The 18214-nt window shown below is 42.5% G+C and overlaps 1 protein-coding gene across 1 annotated transcript in view; it reads left to right on the top strand.

The window, feature by feature from the left end:
- Nucleotides 1-591: 591 nt before the first annotated feature.
- Nucleotides 592-18214, top strand: part of LOC147007209 (interferon-induced protein 44-like) — a gene marked incomplete at its 3' end in the record, with an annotated part of 36082 nt that continues 18459 nt past the window's right edge. Inside the window, 3 exon segments of the mRNA XM_085867508.1 lie at nt 592-616; nt 2227-2293; nt 10493-10508. Coding sequence (XP_085723634.1) covers nt 2281-2293; nt 10493-10508 — 29 coding nt within the window.

Below are 18214 nucleotides of genomic sequence, written 5' to 3'. Positions count from 1 at the left end.
TCAGGAAATTTTATATTGTGATTCAAATTATATTTTACTCGCAAATATCACCCATCAGCGAGGGAATACTAGGAGAGGGGGAGAGGGGAGAGGGGAGAGGGAAGAGGGGAGAGGGGAGAGGGGAGAGGGGGAGAGGGGAGAGGGGGAGAGGTGGAAAGGTGGGAGAGACGGAGCGAGGCGGGAGAGACGGAGCGAGGTGGGAGAGGGGAAAGGTGGGAGAGACGGACCGAGGTGGGAGAGGGGGAAAGGTGGGAGAGACGGAGCGAGGTGGGAGAGACGGAGCGAGGCGGGAGAGACGGAGCGAGGTGGGAGAGACGGACTGAGGCGGGAGAGACGGACCGAGGTGGGAGAGGGGGAAAGGTGGGAGGGACGGCGCGAGGTGGGAGAGCCGGACCGAGGCGGGAGAGACGAACCGAGGTGGGAGAGGGGGAAAGGTGGTAGAGACGGAGCGAGGCGGGAGAGAGGGAGCGAGGCGGGAGAGACGGGGCGAGGCGGGAGAGACGGAGCGAGGCGGAGAGACGGAGCGAGGCGGGAGAGACGGACCGAGGCGGGAGAGACGGAGCAAGGCGGGAGACAGAGAGGAGGGAGGGTGGGGGGCAATGAAGGAGGTCGCAAGGTGGGTGGTATGGGGGAACGATGGATGGAACGATGGATGGATGGAGGGTGGGGCAGCGAAGGGGAGAGAGGGAGAGAGGGAGAGAGAGAGAGAGAGAGAGAGAGAGAGAGAGAGAGAGAGAGAGAGAGAGAGAGAGAGAGAGAGAGAGAGAGAGAGAGAGAGAGAGAGAGAGAGAGAGAGAGAGAGAGAGAGAGAGAGAGAGAGATAGAGATAGAGATAGAGATAGAGATAGAGATAGAGATAGAGATAGAGATAGAGATAGAGATAGAGATAGAGATAGAGATAGAGATAGAGATAGAGATCGTTGTCGTAAGATGAGTATTTTTTCACAGATATATACTGGTAATTTGAAGTGAAGCTAAAATGACATCGAGTGGAATGCTTGATCTGGGCAGAAACATTTTCAATTGATCTGGGTCTGGGCAGAGAGGAGACAGAAAAATCTGTGCAGAGAGGGGCAGATAATTTAATCCTAATTACAAGTCCATGCTATTTTTGTGTCTGATGCCCTCAGACAACAAGAAGTGTCAACTATTTGTGGATACTGCATGAACATGCCATGCATGACCCAGCCTTTCTGACATTGTAATGTGTGGAAGCAATCCACCATCGTGATTATGCAAGTGGGCACAGATCAGTTGAATTTGGATTTAGAACAGAACAATTATGTAAAATTGGCACATGGAGGAACTGGTGCTCGGTTCAATTACATTGTTCATCTCTACCAGTGCTACCCGGCATTGCCCGATGCTGTTCTCATGTTGTTGGCATTTTGAAGAAATCAAATTTTGTTTTTTTGTTTGTATTTTTTGTTGTGCCGGCCTTAAGCACTTCCCTTCACCAATATTGGAATGGGGTGTGGAATCATTCAATATTACCATTCATGCACCTACAAGGGCTTCGGCACTCTAAACCTGGTGTTTGCTTAATGACGCCTCTGATACGACATCTATCCCAAAATATCTTAATATATTAGGCATTTTGGGACATCCTTATTGCAAAATAAACTAGAGGGGGAGTACTCGGGAGAGTGCAAAACCTCCACCGCCAATACTGCTGGGTCACTCAAGTGAACCTTATATCTTATTCATTAAATATGTCAACAGTGCTGAGTTAGTTATTTTCTCCATCTTTTTTTTTGGGGGGGGGGGCTTGGAAATCACTTAAAACATGTAAAAATGCAAAAAAAAAAAAAAATCTAAATTTTGTTGAAAAAAAAGTTGCAAAAATTTTTTTTTCTCGAACAATTTTTTTTTTGGGGGGGGTTGGAAATCACTTAAAACATGTAGAAATACCAAAAAAAACAATTTTTTGAGTCGTGAAAGGGAAGGCTGTAATTTTCCAATGTTGTAATTTTCTGAGTGTGGAATATTGCTATTCTGATAACTGAAAAATATTTGTGGACTCTTTTAATTAAAAAAAAAATGTTTTCCTCTCTGCACTGAATATTAATGTAATGTGGGCTGAGCTCGCAGAGAGTAATGAGTGATTAATGAGTAATGATCTGAGCTGTTCATGTAATGTCTGAGCTTTAATTGCCAGTTACTCTTTGCTGACATGAAACATTACATTATTAATGGAATTAATTTATCTGCTGTATTTTGTGACAGGTTTTGATACTGTATCTTCATTTTATCCTTTGTGAAGTTGTAACCTGCACCATCATGGGAAATGGAGGTGAGTTTGAAGTTAAAAATATCACAATAATAAATTCCTCTGCTCAGAAAAAATATAATATGCAGAAATCACCTTATTTCCTCATTTATATTTACGAGAACCATCCGCTTCCTCAGAGTAGCCAGAGGGCAATATTATTATTGCCAAATTATTATTACTATTATCATTATTATTTTTTATGCTATTATCATTATTGTAAGTCAGACCCTGGTGCAGCGGAAGATGGATTTTACAATCGTGTGTGTGTGTGTGTGTGTGTGTGTGTGTGTGTGTGTGTGTGTGTGTGTGTGTGTGTGTGTGTGTGTGTGTGTGTGTGTGTGTGTGTGTGTGTGTGTGTGTGTGTGACTCAGCTGGTCCAACAATCATCGCTCAGTGTACCTGGTTGAGTTCCATCAGGCCATTCCCTCCCTCTTGTCTGGGCAGGTAATTTACCAGGATGCACTTGTTTTTGTAGAACATTTTGTAGTTGGTAAGGAGTTTTCTTGTTTTGATATCAAACATTGATTTCTGATTGGGGCCGGTTCATTACTCCACACCTGTATTGGAATACTGCGAGTTGGTTTCTGGCTTTGATTTTGTTTATTGAGGAGAGGTATGTTTTCAGGATCTGCCTCGTTCTATGCAGGTATTCTTCGGAGATTGTTTTGCGCATTTGCTTGTGACATATTTGGTGGCTCAGAGGTATTTGTATGATGCTTTGTTTTCTAACTGCTGTATTGGTGTACCAAGGTCGATTTTTTGTTGTCTGTTTTTGTTGGTTTACCTTGAACTGTACAAATGTGCACTTGGTGTACTTATCTCGTCCAGTTTTACTAATCTTAGTTATTATGTCAATTTTTCGTCATTCGGTCCGAAGAGCTTTAAATCATTATGTATAGTGGATGTGTCACCTTTCCTATTTCTTTGGATGTTCTTCTTTTGCTTGTTATGGTGTATCCGTATCCTTGTTTGTTAATGAGGCTAGTCAGTGGGTCCACAGCCATCCAAAACAAGAGGGGGATAAACGGTCTCCCTGTAAGATCCCACACCATATCTTCACATCTGAATTTCCATATTTCCTTCTGAGTGCTGTCATATCATTGCAGCATTGCAGAACTCCATTGCTTTCTTCATCAGTTTGATTGATTATTTGGGGATTGATTTTGAATACTTGCATGCATTTTATCATCCACGAATGAGAGACACTGTCAAAAATTTTCTTATATTCTATCCAGGTGTTGGACAATTTGGCCTTATTCAGTTGTAGATGGTCAATTGTTCCGTAACATCCTCTCTTGCTGTTCTGCCTCTAAACCTCCTTGTTGTGTGAGGTGATGGTGCATAATTTATATCATGATTCCTCTTCGAAGTTTGATGTTGTTGGTAGGCATGTTATTGGACAGTATTTGTGAGGAAGTTGGGTTTCTTCGGATTTTGGAATGAAAAATGTGTTGCCTACTACTAGCCAGTCATCCACTGCCCTTTCCTCTTGGATCAGTTTGTTGAATGTCCTGGTGTACTGATTGTGGAGAGCATCAAGTTGTTTTAAACAGAAATTCGGAATGCCATTTGGGCCTGGGCTTTCAAAGTTTGGCATTTTTGAAGTTGTTTTTCAATTTTCTTTATCAATAATCACGAGGGCATTTCCTCGAGATGTTGCTTCTTCTTTTCCAAGGCTGGGTTCCATTCCGCTTCCTTGTTTTGTTCTTTTCAATCTTCGAAAATTCCTTTCCCAATTTTTTGTGGCTTTTCCTTTTCAAGGGGAGTTGACACATCTGTTTTTGTTTGCTTCTTCATAGTTATTTTTTATCTTCCTTGCTATCATTTCTGTTTCGAGTTTGTTTTCAGCAACCAAACACTCTCAGTGTTTGTCTTCAATTTCGAATTAATTTTTTATTCTGTGGATTTTCTTTTTTTGTTTTGGGTTTCTGTTTCCTTTCTCTGAACTGTTGTATTTGTCTTACTTCCTTCCTCAGTTGCTCTCTTTGTGTCTCTAATTTCTGTTTCCATTGTGAAATTTGGCTTTTATTTGTAGGGCCTGCATGCTTTTTCTTCTTCTGGTGTTGTTTGCCCTTTACTTTTTCTTGAATGGATAGTGCTGCTGCGAAACACACGATATTGATTTCATTCAAGGTAGATGATATTGAAATAATTCTTCTTATTGAAAGGTTGGTTCACCTGCACGAAGCTCTTTGTCTGTTTATTGTTTTCTATCCAATGGAGTTTTGGTCTCTCTCTTAGTTTTATCAATGTTACTGTTTCTATTTTGTTGGCTCAGTAGCAATGGCAATGCACTGTTGTTCATAGCCTGTTGAAAGCATGATATCATGCCAATACAATAAGTAGAAGTATTAAAAAAAAGTGTTGGCGAACTCTTCTTCCAGCCCACACTGCTCTTTGTCATCTTTACCCTCCTCCTCATCCTTATTCTGCTGCTCTTCCTTGTCTTTCTGCCCATCAACCTCTGCCTTTTCTACTTTTTTCCCCTTCGTCTGTGCCTTTTTATGAGTCAGCTGATCCTTGTCTGTGAACCAGTCTTGTCCCTGTTTTGGGGGATGCCCTCGTTCTCTCCTTTCACCACACTCTTTCTTCGCTGCATTTGGACTGGATCTATGTTGGGGTTTGGGCTCCTATCTCATTGCACAGCCAAAACTCCCTCTCATGCCATCTTGGCCAAATTCCTGCCATCCTTGTTTTTTTACCTTCAAGCAAGCACTTGGCTTCCCTCACTCTAATCTATCTTGCCACTTGTTGCCTTGCCCTAGATATAATCTCTTCTCTTCGGTCTTTATCTAGATAGCTTTTAATTATTTTTTTTTAATCTCAAATTTATCAAGGGGGACTCTCTGCCATAGCGGACAATTTCAATTTCTTTCAGCTGGTCCCTGAACCGCTCACCATTACCTTTTCTACCCCTTGCTTCATTTATGGAATGCATTTTGCATTGGACGATGATCTAATTAGCTTGGATCTTCTCAACACTCCAGGTTTCCATTTGTAGGTTTCTTCTCCTGAGTGTTGTCTTTGATGGTGGGGAGACAGTTCGAGAGTGTTGTCTTTGATGGTGGATATACAGTTTGCAACTTTATTGCTCCTTGCTTTGGTGTGTAATCATGCCTTTTTGCAAGGTGATGTTTTTCCTCATTTGAGAAGGTGCAGTCATTATTTTTGAGAGCGCACTTTCCTGCTGCTCGGAGTGGCCGCATAGACATAGGGTTTCCCCTATAGGAGGCCTGCGACTTTGTTTGATATATTTTTCTTTTTTTTATTAATCAAAATCAGATGTTTCATCATTTCCCTGTTACCCATCATCATCACCTCCCATTCGACTGAAGGCCCCTCCACCCTGGGACCCACCGTACAGCTTGCCCAAGGGACTGGACCATTCATGAGTCACATTGTATTGCATCACATTTCTCTCACCTTCATTGTCAAGGCTGATGTGGTGGCATTGAATAATTTGTCCACTACCTGTAATGTGTGTGTAAGTGTCTGTGCATGAAAGTTGCTGTTGTTGACTGCTATCTCCACATGTGGGTGGGTTTCAGGAGATAGAACGGAGACCTACAAGGTCTCAAGGTATCCACCTCTGTTTTGCTAAGGGATCACGACTCACAAACTATTTTGTGAAATTTTCTTTTTCTCAAAGCCTTGTCCTGAGAACTCTTTTCAGGCAAGTGATCTATAATTGAAAATAATTTTGTTACCACAACAACTTGCGAACCAATAAAGGGATTTCATCCAAATTTGGCACAGGTACGGAATGTAATACCAAGATGAACTGATTTATTTTTTCAATTGAACAGGTCAAAGGTCAAAGGTCATCTGCCCTATGAGTATAATTTGGCAGACCAAAACTCGAATTAGAAGCATCTGATGTTCTCTTTTCTCTCTTGTTCTCTCTCCCTCTCTCCCTCTCTCTCCCTCTCTCTCTATCTCTATCTTCCTCTCTCTCTCTCTCTCTCTCTCTCTCTCTCTCTCTCTCTCTCTCTCTCTCTCTCTCTCTCTCTCTCTCTCTCTCTCTCTCTCTCTCTCTCTCTCCTTTAAGATTTTTCATGACCTTTAATTGAGATCAAATTAATTATGTCATTGTTGTTTGCCATATAACGTGGGCGGAGCCATATCAATCGTTTCATTCACGTCATAAATTATATTTTCAAGTTCCTGCAACGATTTGATTTTCAAAAAGGAACTTCACATGAATGACAGAGACCAAAGACATTACTAGAAATCCATTCATAGAAATTGGTATACCTTTTCCATAAATAATTGAGACCTTTGTAAAGAATTGGTGATAAATATAACATGGTGTAAAGGATTTGACCTGTGTCCTTGGATCATAAGCCATGTGAGAAAATAAGCAGTCCAACCCATTTCCGCCCATTGCACAGAGTTCATCCCTTTGCAGTTGCGATTAAAATGGTTTAACATCGATAATGAAAGAATGTACTCATCAAATCAAACAAGAGCAATAATAATCAATGGAGATTTATTTGCCATGAGCGACATGTACAATCTCACCAACATTTTCCCTCCACCCATTATTTAAACTAGCAGAGCAACCCCACCCCCCCTCCCCACCCACGGGTGATCTTGTTTCAAGAATGCATCATGTTCTTCTGACATATACCTTTATTTGGGCAGTGTGTAGGCAATAACAAAATAACCCGGGTTACATGCATGAAGCAAAAACATACCTATGGTTATAGTTCAAAACACCCCACTGCACTTGGAAATGTGGGGGCAGGAATACTGTACTGCAAATGGTGGGGACTTGTAATACCTCCTCCCCACCCGCCCCCACCTGGAGGTAGCACTACATGATACACATTTATATGGAGAATTTGTGTCCCATCCACCTCCACCAAGACCATTGGCAAAGATAAAACCACCCAATACATTTATTGGAGTCATGGTGGTTCAATATAGAAAGTCTGGATGTAAGGCCTAGGTCACATTTCCTCTACGGCGAGGATACGGCGGCCGTACGCCCTCTGAATTGATAGAAACATGCGGCGGCTGCAGTGTTTCTGAGGTGGCCTCAGTGTGGCCCTACGCCGTATGGCTATATTTTATTATATTTATTCCACGGTCGCCGTGGAATTATAGCACGGAGTTATAACTTTTTTCATTTCTACGTTCGCCGTAGCAATTCGACAAGCCGAAACAAAAGAACTGGTAAAAAAGAAAAAAAAGAACGCACTCGTTACCGTCCGTCTGGCCGCACGTTCGCCTTAGGGCCCCCCTGCGGTCCCCCTGCGGTCGCTTTGCGGGCACCTTGAGGCTACCTTGCGTCTGCCTTGAAAATTCTATGGCCACCGTAGGGATGCCCTAAGATCACCGTGCGACATCAAATCAAAGACCATACGGCAACCCCACGTTTTCGGTCTCCACAATTTCTAAATACGCCGTGCGGCTCCCTGAAAAATAAAAACATATGTGACTGCTACATTGTGTGACCATGGAAATACTGCGGCCGCCGTATAATTGCTAGTGGCCGTAGATTTTGGAGACCCCACGGCTGCCGTGGCAAATGTGACCTAGGCCTAAGCAGCCCAGAACTGTAAAGGGGGGGGGGGGTAGAACGACAAACAAACACACAAACACCCAAACACCGGTCTGTGAATTATAGTAAACGTGACAGAATAAACAAGAAAAAGAGCAGAGATTGAAACCCTTGCCAGAACTTCTTTTGAGTGGTGCATTTTCTTTGGTTTTATGGTAATTACAATATGGCTGCCAAACCATGTGACCTATGACATCATATGTTTGAATCTTTTGTTCCTCGTGGATATGCGGTCATATGTGTAAAGTTTCGCCTCAATCTTTTCAGCCATTTCAGAGAAGAAGGTTTTTGAAGGTTTTTTTTAAAACAAAAACAAAATGGTGCCGAAACACGTGACAGATGACGTCATGAAATTTTTTTCTGTGAACCATATTATTCCTGGATGACCCTCAAAAATTTTCATACTGATTGGATGTGGCGTTCTACATATGCAATTATGACGTCATAATGAGGGCACAAACAGGGTTTTCATCATTCAAATGGTTCACTTTGTCTCTGTCTGTCCGTCCGTCAGCAGATGTCGTTGGTCTATGATCGAGGAACTAAATAATTTAATTTGAATGTTACATTTTGAATAATTCAGAACACAAATCGAAAAATGAATCAGAACACAAACCTGCAGCTTATCAGAACTTTTCCTCTGAAATTGGCAAAATGTGCGGAATCTCATGTCGATCTCACAGGTGCAGAGAGGAGCGAGATAATTATTTAACTCTGTCTTCCTATGTAGCAGTTAAACAAAATTGAAAATCATTCCCAACAGGAACCTTACTGTTTCTATGGACATCATAAATGACACAAACGGGCACGAATAAATAATTTAACATGTTAAATAAGGTGGTGTAAAAGAAGTTGTATCAACAGCGATTAACTTCCGAAACAAGTTTTGATTTTTTTTCTCTCCAGTCTTTAAAACCTTTATTTCATGTCAATTGAATTATTTACCTTTACACTGGAGAACACAAAACAATCGCCTTCTTGGCACTTTCAAAAACCTGTTCAGCAGTACTTGGAAAATATTTACACAGTCTCATGCCCTGAGGGCAGAGTAACTGTGTGATTCATCATTCAGACACATATGAAGGTGTCTTACACTGTTTGTTTCATGCAAAACACAAAGCAAGCATTTAGAAGACCCTTACCATGACCTTTTTCTACGTGGGGTATCCCTCCAGTTTCTATGAGCCTTTTCCTTTTACATCAATTCCAAGCACATCAGAAATGTTAACTCTTGGAGAATAGTGAAACATGCATGGAAATGAGAGGTCCCCCACTTATGGGTTTGTGATTATGTAAATGCTGTCACATCTAGTTAAATGAAAGGTGTGTGTGTGTGTGTGTGTGTGTGTGTGTGTGTGTGTGTGTGTGTGTGTGTATGTGTGTGTGTGTGTGTATGTGTGTGTGTGTGTGTGTCTTGTGTGTGTGTGTGTGTGTGTGTGTGTCTTGTGTGTCGCTAGTTGTCTTGTGTTTCGCTATATTGTGTGTTGCTAGTTGTGTTGTGTGTGTCTGCTTTATGTGTGTCATTAGTTGTCTTGTGTGTTGCTATTATGTGTGTCACTATCTTGTGTGTCCGTGTTGGGCTGTGTTGTGTCTATAGGATAAGGCTTTAAAACCAAAGACTTTAAAAATGGTACATGTTTCTTCCTTCCTTAATAATCAGAATTGAAAAAGGATGGAGCATGGCCAAACACCCACAGGTTAGCAAATATAGCACAGGCTTTCATGGGCCTAATGGCCTCCTCCTGGACTGAGGTTTATATAAATGTATGTATATATATATATATATATATATATATATATATATATATATATATATATATATATAATAACAACAACAATATTATCATTAGTGTTATTGTTGTTGTTGTTGGTATTGTTATTATTATTATGATGTGTCGTGAATGTTATGTCTTTTAAAGAGTCTCGTCGGAAAATGAATGTGCTGTTGATATTTGTTCATCCCTCATCCTTCAACTGCATACCTTCATCACTAAAAACAACAAAAGCCACTGTTGTGATGTCCCTGTGCCAGCCCTAGTGTTTCCATACACAATCTGACCGATCCTCCACCCATCAGTGAAAGTATGTAGATTTATAAGATCGGATTTCTCCCATTGATTGAATCATTGGGGCGTAGATAACGCACGAATGGCCAAATAGCCTTCTCCTTTATCCAAGTTTATTTTAATCTTTGTATTCATTTGTCAATTTTTTGTGAAACATCAACGTTTTTTTCCATGTAGGATTGAGCTGTACCTCTTCAGAGGTTGGCCTTTTAACAGGATTAGGCCTTGGGTTAAATCGGCAGAACGTGATCAACGATCATTTTTAATTCTTTTATTCCAGTGATCACCACTCGCTTTTCTATTCCTTCTCATAATCTTAACAATAATGAAGGTGTTTGTATAAATGTATTGACCATAAAGTAAAGAGTACATAATACTGGATATTACCACTGACCTGCTGAACTGAAGCAACACAGCTAACCAATGCTATTTTGAACCAGCTGGTGTTATTAGTTGCTTGCTCATGTCATCTTATGCTACATTGACTTTGGACGATCGATGTGTTAAAATTTACATACCACTCTATTTTTACCATTGCTGTGCTCTGTTCAATGCATTGAGATTTCTCTTTTCCTTCTTCTTTTTCAGGATCAACCCCAGAAAGGTTGGTGACAATTTCCAAAAATATTTTTCCATAATGTACAGGCAATGCAAGAGGAATTAGCTGTTTTTGTCTCATTGTTTATGTGGTGTTCAGACAAGTTTGTGTTCTTCTGAGCTGTAAAAACCATGTGCCGACAAGTCCCATATAAACTGGCCCATGCCACACCCAATGTGTACTGTGTGCCAAGTGAACTACTGAAGAAAAGAGTCAGGATGGGCACAAACCAACCAGTGGGTCATTAACAGGAGTTGTACCTAACTGCCGACAATGTATGTCATGAACAGAGCAACGTTAAATTATGGATACAGGCCCACTGCAGAACACACTCCAAGTGAGGCTTAAGGATCAAGAATATCTCCGTGGCAAAAACCCAATCATGGTGAATTCAACTTCTGCCGCCACAACCAGCACAAGTTCCACACACAAGCTGTATATTCACTCAGACATCTCTTCCAATAGTGTGCCTCCAACTATTTTCAAATAAATTTCCAACATCTACATTTGCTTTCTCTTCACCACTTGGATTCATAATCTGGCTTATTGGTAGTGGACCATATTGGTTTGAGGACCACCCCCTCTCTTACACATTCGGCCATCCTAATGTGCCTCTAACCAGTCCTTGGTAGATTTCTTAGGTATCTTTCACCAGTCCTGCGCAAGCACCTGAAAGTCTGGATGTCAAGAAATAATAATGTAAGTAATACAGAAGCCCTCATGAATTGGCTCAACTTTGTCAAATGTACTCTAGACAGCGCACACTGTGCACTCAGCTGTGTCCTTCCCATCATCTATGTCAAGAACACCATTTTCATTGTCCATTGTCCGTGCTATCCCATCCGATCCCTCTGGAGTACCTCCGGCTGCAGAAACCTCTCCCTAAGCACCCAATATTTATATGCATGGTAACTTTATACGTTACCCCCAATGAAAATGAGACTATATATTCAGCTCTGCAATAGCTCACCATAATATTGCAGCTTAGGCTTGCAAGGAAATGCATGGAAATATGAGGAATTTTAACGCAGGAGGTAGCTATTTGGCATAAAATATAAGGTGAATCATCATAATGTATAAACAAGTTAAAGTGCTGTATTTCGTCGATGCCATGGTTAATTTCTCTGAAAATTTCTGCATAATTTCGGTAAGGCAAGGACTAAACATTTCTATTTTTTTTCAAAAGAACCCCTGACTGATCGACATGAAAAATAATCAACTAATATATGAGCAGAGGAAAAACGTCTGAAACTGTTTATACATTATTATTCTGATTCACCATGGAAATCAATACCCCAGTGATCCAATGCATCTGCTTATCGACTCAGTTTCTCTGGGGCTGGGTTGGGCTGGAGTGTGCCAAGCAAGGCTCATGGAAGAACAAGAAGACTCACATCTTTGTCACTGTATAAACCTATCATTTTCTGAAGCTTCAAAAAACGCTTTGTCGATAGATACAATGCTCATTGCTAGTCCAGTCACTGTGATGTAATTGAAATGGCATTGCAAATTTTGTATCACATAACATCCAGTTGAGTTGTGATATAACTCAACTGATATAGTTGAGTTGAGGCCATTCCACTGCCCAAGGTGATTATTGTGGCTCTTGCAAATTCTCATTGCATACACAATAAATTTGGTGACTCGGATGGGAAGGTCTTGCTGTCATAAAACCATCAGAACTCTGCTGAACCAGAATGATAGTTTTGGACTAATTGGACAGTGTGCTAAGGTAATAACATGATCTGAGGCTCTCTGGGACAAGCGATTGACATTTGTAATGGTCACCAAGAAACTGAAAAATTGTGGTTCATGTTGGCAGGATGGAAGCATTTGTAGATCAGGAGGGATGGCGAGCAATTTAAGAGGGATTGTAGCAGTAATTTGTCATGTGTGGCATTGATGATAACAAGCAGGTACCAGTATTGCATTTGGGCCAGAGGCAGTAAATGATTTGGGTTCTTCAGAATTTCACTGTGCCAGATAAACTGTCCACTAAGTGAAGATTTGGTGAAAATTTCTCCATTATCATTTATAACCAAAGCCCAGAATAATTCTGCAGACATTTTTCGGCCAATTGTTAAAATTAGTTGTGGGAGAGAACAAGGATTATCTTTTTCTTTATGCTGTAATGTTCTCTTTGTGAGTGATACCATTTCCTTCAAGTAGAGACAATGCGATATAATTTTGGAAAAAAATACCTGATACTTTTCATTCCCCTCCAAAACCTGCACTTTGCTATGAAAGATGACAGTCGTCACCTTTGCTTCGAGGAGGAAAAACAATCCTCCCCTTCACCTCGCGGATTTTTGTGGACATGTCAATCGCTTCGCAGAGATTCTTAAACTACATGGCCAAAAGTATGTGGACACCTGCTCATCCAACATCTCATTCCAAAATCATGGACATTAATATGGAGTTGGTCATCCCTTTGCAGCGACAACAGCCGCCACTCTTCTGGGAAGGCTTTCCACTAGATGTTGAAACATTTCTGTGGGGACTTGCTTCCATTCAGCCACAAGAGCATGAGTGGGGCCGGGCACTGATGTTGGGTGATTAGGTCTGGCTCACAGTCGGCGTTCCAATTCATCCCAAAGGTGTTCAATGGGTTCGAGGACAAAGCTCTGTGCAGGCCAGTCAAGTTGTTCCACACCAATCTCGACAAACCATTTCTGTATAGACCTCGCTTTGTGCACGGGGACATTGTCATGTTGAAACAGGAAAGGGCCTTGCACAAACTCTTGTCACAAAGTTGTAAGCACGGAATTGTTTCGAATGTCATTGTATGCTGTATCATTAAGATTTCCCTTCACTGGAACGCAAGGGCCCAGCCCGAACCATGAAAACAGCCCCAGACCATTATTCCTCGTCCACCAAACATTACAGTTGGCGCTATGCATTCGGGCAGGTTGCGTTCTCCTGGCATCTGCCCAACCCAGATTCGTTCATTGGACTGCCAGATGGTGAAGCATGATTCATCACACCAGAGAATGCGTTTCCACTGCTCTAGAGTCCAATGGTGGTGATCTGTACACCACTCCAGCCAATGCTTGGCATTGCACATGGTGATCATAGGCTTGTGTGCTGCTGCTCAGCCATGGAAATCCCTTTCATGAAGGTCTCAATGAACAGTGCTTGTGCTGATGTTGCTTCCAGAGTCACATTGGAACTCGGTCGTGAGTGTTGTAACCGACGACAGACGATTTTTCTGCATTATGCACTTTAGCACTCTGCGGTCCCATTCTTTGAGCTGGTGTGGCCTACCACTTTGTGGCTGAGCTGTTGTTGCTCCTCGACGTTTCCACTTTATAATAACAGCACTTATTGTTCACAGGGGCAGTTCTAGCAGGACAGAAATTTAACGAACTGACTTGTTAGAAAGGTTGCACCCTATGATGGTGCCACATTGAAAATCACTGAACTCTTCTGTATGGACCATTCTTCTGCCAATGTTTGTGTTTGGAGATCACATGGCTGTGTGCTTCATTTTATGCACCTGTCAGCAATGGGTGTGGCTGAAATAGCCGAATCCTCTAATTAGAAGGGTGTCCGCATACTTTTGACCGTGTAGTGTATATGCAAGTGTTGGAGGTGTGCCTGCAAGCATCTCAAATGCTCTTGTTTCTCCGCAACCCTCATTTCCCAGCCATACTGAAAAACACTGCAGTCCTACATTTCACTTCCTCCCACCAGGCTACTGAGGTAGGGAAGTGGCACCTAATCATTTGCCAATCCCTAGACTTCAAAACGTAGGAACGGACTAAACTGCCATCCCGCAAAAGGCGACAGTTAAGCTTCAAGTGTTCAGAGAGCCGGGTGTGTACCCCATCTAAATCCATGCCCAGAGATAAACAAGAATGATCTGTAAAGGCCACCACATGAAGTATCAGGTCCTGATCACCAAAATTTGGTGCCAAAAAGTAATCAATCCAAGCCCAACTAGTACCAGCCGAGTTGGTCCAGGTGATATTACTCATTTGCCAACATGTATCTCTCAACCTAAAATCCTTTCACAGGCCTTTTAAAGGCCTAAGTTGATCTTGGACCAATCTGACCATATCTATATTAAAATCAGGTATGCCAGTCACTTTACTTGGACACATATTTCTGGTTACCACACTATACAAGCCATAATTGACAGTGGATCCACCAGAGGCATGATACGCCTTTCAAACGCCACATGACTGGGACTCCTGGTGTTTAACCTGATGTTGGCTTCGCGGTTTGGGTGGTGGCTTGGGATCCTGGGGTCCTGAGTTCAAGCCCCATTTGCCACTGAATTAACACCAGGGGGTTGACTCAGCTTGTCATCCTTCCGAGGTCGGCGAAATGAGTACCAGTGTCGCAGCCAAAGTCTGCACACGAAGGGAAGGGGTATTGATGGATTTATTTTAAAAATCTGGTGTTGGTGTGGTGCAGGCATGATGGGCCGAATGGCCTCCTCCTGCGCATAAAAATGCCTTGAAATCTTTGTAATCCACATGCAGAAGATTTCCCAACCAGAACACCAGGCCAACAGCTTCCCTCCACTCACAGTATGTAGCGGTCACTTTTGTCATGACCTATGATGATCGGCTGTTTACCTTGGTAGGCCTCATCATTGAGAACCCAGATATTGATGGCCTGGCAGGAACACACCTTATGGAGCTGAATGATACTTTATCGCCCAGCTAAATGCTACATTATCCTCAAAGACAGGTCTATTTACCAATACGGTTTGCCTTGCAGCTCCCTCACTCAAGCATACCATTCGCCATGCTGATCTCCTGTGCGCCTCTCCCCAAACCACAACTGTATGATCCAGTGAATACATCGAGCGGGACCTCCCTAATGATCTCTCTGACTCCACATCTGCTCTTGAACCTCGCTGTGACAATTCGGTTCATCCTCCACCAACCAAAATATTCCCCGCCTTTACACTCAATTTGATATCAAGCGTGTCCAGCAAGATCTGCATTGTCAACTTGACCAATGACTCTCAGATCGTTAGGTCCCATGAACACTTTTGTCAAATCCATCTTGTCTTTGTTCTCTCAGACTTCACTATTAAGCCACCTACCATTACACAACCCATCTCCAAGAAAGCAACTCAAAAACCCCTACCCTGCCAGACGCCTTGACATAGACAATAATTTCCCTCCGGATATTAGATACAAAATTCAGGCTCCTCGAGAAGAGTATGATGACATCTTTGACCAAAGGATCACAGGTTATAATGATGCAGCTGGTCCATTCCAATATGTGGTTGACATGGAACCCATCCAGCCTCCGAAACTAAATGGTCACCTGCCTTTGAACTCGCTTGCCAACCTTGTAAAACTGCAACATACATTTCATGAGTGGAGGACACAGGCTTCTTCATTAACCAGAAGATGTTGGAGTTAATGTCGAGTACCTCAACCCATCTTTCCTCGTCAAGTATCAAGAAGTCCAGTGGCAAGTTCTGACTCTACACAGCATTTGCCAATGTCAGTCATTATAGCAAACCCCAGCCTTCATAGATGCCTGATGTTGATTTGACTCTTCAACAAATTGGGAGATGGAAGTACGTTATCACTACTGACCAAACAAATTCCTTTCATCAAATTTCCCTGTCTTAGAGTCGATTAAGTATTGCGGTGTTGCAACACCTTCCCGTGGCATTCGGGTCCATGCTCAATCGGTCGTGGGTATGCTGGGCTCCAAAACTGCACAAGAAAAACTCACGTCATGTATGTGGAGACCTATTGGAAGAGGGTGTTATAGCTAAACTTGCCAATGACCCTTATTGTAGTGGAGCAAGCACAGAGGAACTGCTGGTCAATTGGAAATGACTTCACACTCCAAGCCAACCGCTTAAATCTGTTAGCATCCACTTTACTGTCATTGGCCCATATTCCATTAGTATCTGAGCAGAGGTCTGCCATCAAGGCACTATTGCAGCCAGCCCACATCTTGTCTCCATGTTATCTTTGTGTGCCATGCCAGAAAAGGTCTTCAGCCTTCGATCAGTTGTTGGTGCCTATAAAGTCTTAGCTCGTGCTATCTCTGGATGTTCAAGCTTACTCTCTCCACAAGACATCACTGTTGTTGGCCGCCCATCCCAAGAGAAAATCACTTGGACGTCCGACCTCATTTAAGCATTCCATGCCATGCAGAAAACCCTCTCTTCAAACCAAACCATTGCCCTGCCATGCCTTGAAGACCAATTGTGGATTATCATTGATGTATCTGTGAAGAAAAATGGAGTAAGGGCACCCGATATCACTCACATTGGGAACCAATGACTTATAGGCTTTATCAGTGTTTGAGGAGCCACCAAGTCACCTGGCTTACCTGTAAAATTGAAGCACTCTCAATTGCCATTGCTACTGAGCGCTTTGGACCTTTCATCATCCAGTCTCCCCATAAAGCTTGTGTACTGACTGATAGTAAACCACGTGTACAAGCTTTTGTAAAGCTATCCCGAGGAGATGTCTCACAGAGGCCCCATGACTCCAGCTTCTTGTCATCAGTCAGTCGTTACCAGGCATCAATCCACCACCTTACAAGCTCCACTTATGTTCCCTTAGATTTCGCCAACCAGAATGCCTCTGATTGCGACAATCCCCAATGTCAAGTTTGTTAATTTGTTGAGTGGACGGAAAACGGTCATCCATCATTTCCCTACTCAAGACATCCTCACCAGTAAAACCAAGTTGCCTTTCACAAACTGTAAAGCTTGGTTATCTTTGCAGTCTGAGTGCTCAGATTTACGCCGAATACATGCCCATCTCAAGCAAAGTTCCCGACCATCAAATATGTTGACCAATATCAAAGACGTGAAAAGGTACATGGATTCAGCCACCATATCAAAATATGGAATGTTGGTTGTCTGATATCACGACCCCTTCCAACTTACCTGCAAATGCATCGTTATTCCACATGTGGTCCTGAACAGCGTTATAAAGGCTTTTTCTCCATTGGGACAATTCCCTGACTACTATTATTCACCACAGTGGGTGGAGTAGTTCAATTATAATTGAAAAGGCAAACAAATGTGATGCAGTATGTATATGCGGCGGGGGAGGGGGGGCAAGTGAAGACTGTCTCATGAATCCTCATGTGAACAGGTCGTTGCTGCTCCTCTGATTGGCAGAAGGTCCCAGAAGGGGTGTCAGAAAGAGAGTGGCATTTCTACATGTGGGGGAATTGCATATTCAGAGGGTGGATCACCCAGATACAGTAGCTCAGATGGCAGAGCACTGGTCCACCAGAGATCCTGGGTTTGATTCCCTGTCTCTGTGTGTAATCTTATTTCCCCCCTCATAGATATAATGTTTGTTTGCTTTTTCAATTATAATTAAACAATCCAAGTGTTCCAAGGCACCAGTGTGGGCTACACCCACAACCTTGTATCCACATAAAGGCTCCTGGGAAGATTCTTGCTGTGATGAAGATGACCCGGCTCTGCCATTTACGAGCTTCCCCTACCAATCCACCTCTCATACCTCCTATTGTATTAACTCCAGCTCAACCAGTTCCACCACTGAGCTCTCCACGACGGGATCATCACTGATTCCTCAGTTTAACACTTCAGTGATGATGACACAGCAACTGTATCATGAACTCTTTGGAAGTTTCACTCCCCAAGCACCTGAATGAGTACATTCTTGATAAGACAATGTACCATATGTGGTTAAGTGTGGTTGAATAATGCTGAAGTACTTGAGAACAGTCTCTCCAATGATAAT

The sequence above is a fragment of the Eptatretus burgeri genome, unplaced genomic scaffold (genome assembly GCF_056783735.1).
Source record: "Eptatretus burgeri isolate ZD-2024b unplaced genomic scaffold, Ebu_testis_v1 Ebu_testis_scaffold_453, whole genome shotgun sequence".
Lineage (NCBI taxonomy): Eukaryota > Metazoa > Chordata > Myxini > Myxiniformes > Myxinidae > Eptatretus > Eptatretus burgeri.
Note: the sequence above shows the minus strand (reverse complement) of the source record. Positions and strands in the feature narration are given on the sequence as shown.